Source organism: Trachymyrmex cornetzi, unplaced genomic scaffold, assembly GCF_001594075.2.
Source record: "Trachymyrmex cornetzi isolate Tcor2-1 unplaced genomic scaffold, Tcor1.1 scaffold350, whole genome shotgun sequence".
Classification (NCBI taxonomy): Eukaryota; Metazoa; Arthropoda; class Insecta; order Hymenoptera; family Formicidae; genus Trachymyrmex; species Trachymyrmex cornetzi.
In genome coordinates, this window is record NW_017298214.1 from 1,389 (window position 1) to 4,338 (window position 2,950).

Sequence of the window (2,950 nt, forward strand, 5' to 3'; positions counted from 1 at the left end):
ACAGTTAACGTCAACCTCCACCGGGTGGTGATCGCTACCAAGAAGGTCAGGCAGGATTCGGGTGTCGCACAGCAGGGAGATGTGCGAGGATGCAATAGCAAGGTCTAGAGTGGAAGAAGAGGGGGGGGGAAGGAAATGTAAGTAGGAGAAGATGGAGGGTTAAGGATTATTAGGTGGTGGTCTTCAATACCCTGGGCAAGTAAACGTCCAGTAGGGCTAGTGTACGTGCCGCCCCACATAGGGTGATGTGCGTTCATATCTCCGAGTAAGATAGCGGGTTCGTGGCTGTTTAAGAAAGAAGTGATGGAAGAGATAGCTGCGGCTGAAGTGGGCACATTAGGGTGTCGATAGGCTCCAATCAGAGTTAGACCAGAATTATTTAAATTAAGTGTTATGCCCAGCGCTTCAAGGGAATCATCCACTATGACAGAAAGATCAATGGGTGAGTAAATAATCGGATTACGAATAAAGACCATCATGCCTCGAATGTTCGCCATATTAGAGTCAATCCGCAAGCTGTCAAAGCCACGTATACGAAAATCGTGTCTTTGGCTTACGCATGTTTCAGCAAGAAAGAGGATGTCCACAGATTCCGCCAGCTTCTCGATATCTCCCTTCTTTCCGACGGCTCCACGGCAGTTCCAGTACGCTATTTTTATAGATTGCAAATTAGACATAGTTGTGTAAGAAGGTTTTGAGTGAATCGAGGATGTTTTGGAATTCGGATCCGAAAATTGCTGTGAGGAGCGGAATAGGTATTAAATTCAGAATGTTCAATATGAAGGGCGCGATCGAGCGCATAAATTGTGAGAAGTCGTTGAAGTTATAGTTTAAGGGAGGAGAAGAAAAAGGCGCTATAGGTGGGAAGGAGGGGAGGGGGAGAGGGGGGACGAAAAGGTAGGATAGCCGAGTCCGGGGGGAGAGAAGTTAGGGGTTCTACCGTTAGGTGTAAAAAGGTATGAGTTGTGAATCTCATGTAAGGGGTCATGAGGATTCATGGTTCTGTGGATCGATGGCTTAGAAGTATTTACAGGTAAATTATGATGATGGGTACGAGAAGTGGAAGAGAGGGAAGGCGCGTGTGGTTCAGAAGAGGGAAGGTGCAGTGATTGTGCGTTCGGAGAAGTGGAAGAAGATTTGCTGGTTACTGCCGCATAAGAGCGGTCCGGGATATACGGTCGACCATCTGATACATAGGAGCTGTGTGACTGTTCGGAAGAGATAAGGTCATTGTAATTGACGGTTTTGCGGGCTGAAAATGAAGGTTGAGGGAGAGAAGGAAAATCAGAGTGGTGAAAGGTATTAGGAGGTGAAGAGGGGTGCAGAGGGGGGAACCGAGTCTAAGGCGTGCCTCAGCGTAAGAAATATTATCCAAGGCCGCTGTTGCATAAATTTGCTTCTGTCTTAGATATGCAGGGCACGACGGGGAAGAAGGCAGGTGTTCCCCACCACAGTTGCAACAACATGGGGGAAGCTGCGACCGGGGACACTCCTCCGGCAAAGAATGTTTAGCATTCCCACACCGAGCGCATCTCGCTTTGCCCTTATATTCTGCGTTAACGTGGCCGTAACGAAGACACGAGAAACACATTAGTACTCTAGGGAGATAAGGGTAAACAGGAAAGTTAACATGCAGAAAAGTGATCGCGCGGGGTAGGAATTGACCTCGAAATTTAATAAGGATAGTTTTAGATGGAGAAGTAACGAGCTCACCGTCGCTGCGCGTTCTAATGTTGAGACGTTTAGCTGACAAGATTTTGTATTGCGATGAGAATAAATTAACCACGTCGTTTTCGGAGATATCTAAGGGAACGTTACGAATAACGCCCGTTCGCAGTATGTTGAATGACGGGATGGATGCAATAAGACCGGCGTTCTTGATGTTCTGATGCGTAAGAGCCTTATTTGCCGTCTCCATGTCCCCAAAATGAACGGCGACCTTGTTTCTATCCGCGGATTTTATTTCAAGTATTTTACCGTTAGCGAAGCGTGAAACTATTCTCACAACTGATATCGGATCGAGGTGTACATCGTTATTCGCATTGTCCGTAGCGCGACGAACGAAAACAATAAACGGGGAGCGGTCCCCTTTGTCATAGGTTATGTTGAGGTTATGATCGGCGTTAGAGCCCGTGTTCGTGACATTGGACATGGCTTTAGGCGCTCTCACATCTTCCTCAGATGACGAGGTTCTGGCACGCTTGTTTGGGGGGGTTCCCCTTGGGTTGTCGACAATGATATTATTTGGAACCAATGAAGCCGACGACTGTATGTCGGTGTATCCACAGTCGCTCGTATCCATGGAGTCCTCATTCCTCGTATCCATCGTCCTCAAGAGGAGAGGGGGGATTCAAGCACTGATTGTCGCGTATGTTTACCGGTGAACGGGACCGAGAACGTGAAAGCGATTGCATAGATATGATCGAGGATGTGCGAGAATTGGGAGAGGGATCACATTTAGGTGCATCATTCTTTTCTTTTTTCCCTTTCTTTTTCCCTATGTTCGCTTTACCCGATGCGGATGATGTAGCAGGTAGCGACGGTTTTCGACCTTTGATCAATGGCGGAGGCATTAATTGTGAAGAGATCAGCCGAATATTCTCTTTGTCACTGCCATGATCATCACTCACGTTCGCGCAAAAAGAGTCAAAGTCCTTTAGGGTAGCGGAGATCCGCTTATCGTTATCAGGTGGCGGGCCGCCGCCGGGATCCGGCGAGGCCATGACACCGTCCTGCATAGCAGGGACAAAGAAATTCTAGTAACAGGCAATAAAGTATATACTCACGCTAAAAGAAAGAAAAAAAGGTAAAAGGGTACCTCAAGGAGAAGAGTACCGTAAATACGGAAGGCAGGCCGAGGCCCAGAATGCACGGGAAAACAGCCAAAGGAACGTAGGCGCTAAGGAGAGACCACTACTCGAACCGTCGCGATCGATCATCACACCACGCC

General features: G+C 47.9%; 1 protein-coding gene across 1 annotated transcript in view; it reads right to left on the bottom strand.

Annotated features, from left to right (window-relative positions):
* Nucleotides 1-2,309: 2,309 nt before the first annotated feature.
* LOC108763310 (uncharacterized) overlaps nucleotides 2,310-2,950 on the bottom strand; it is a 16,248-nt gene continuing 15,607 nt past the window's right edge. The window contains exon 3 of the mRNA XM_018510817.1: nucleotides 2,310-2,732. Coding sequence (XP_018366319.1) covers nucleotides 2,310-2,732 — 423 coding nt within the window. The remainder of the gene's footprint in view (nucleotides 2,733-2,950) is intronic.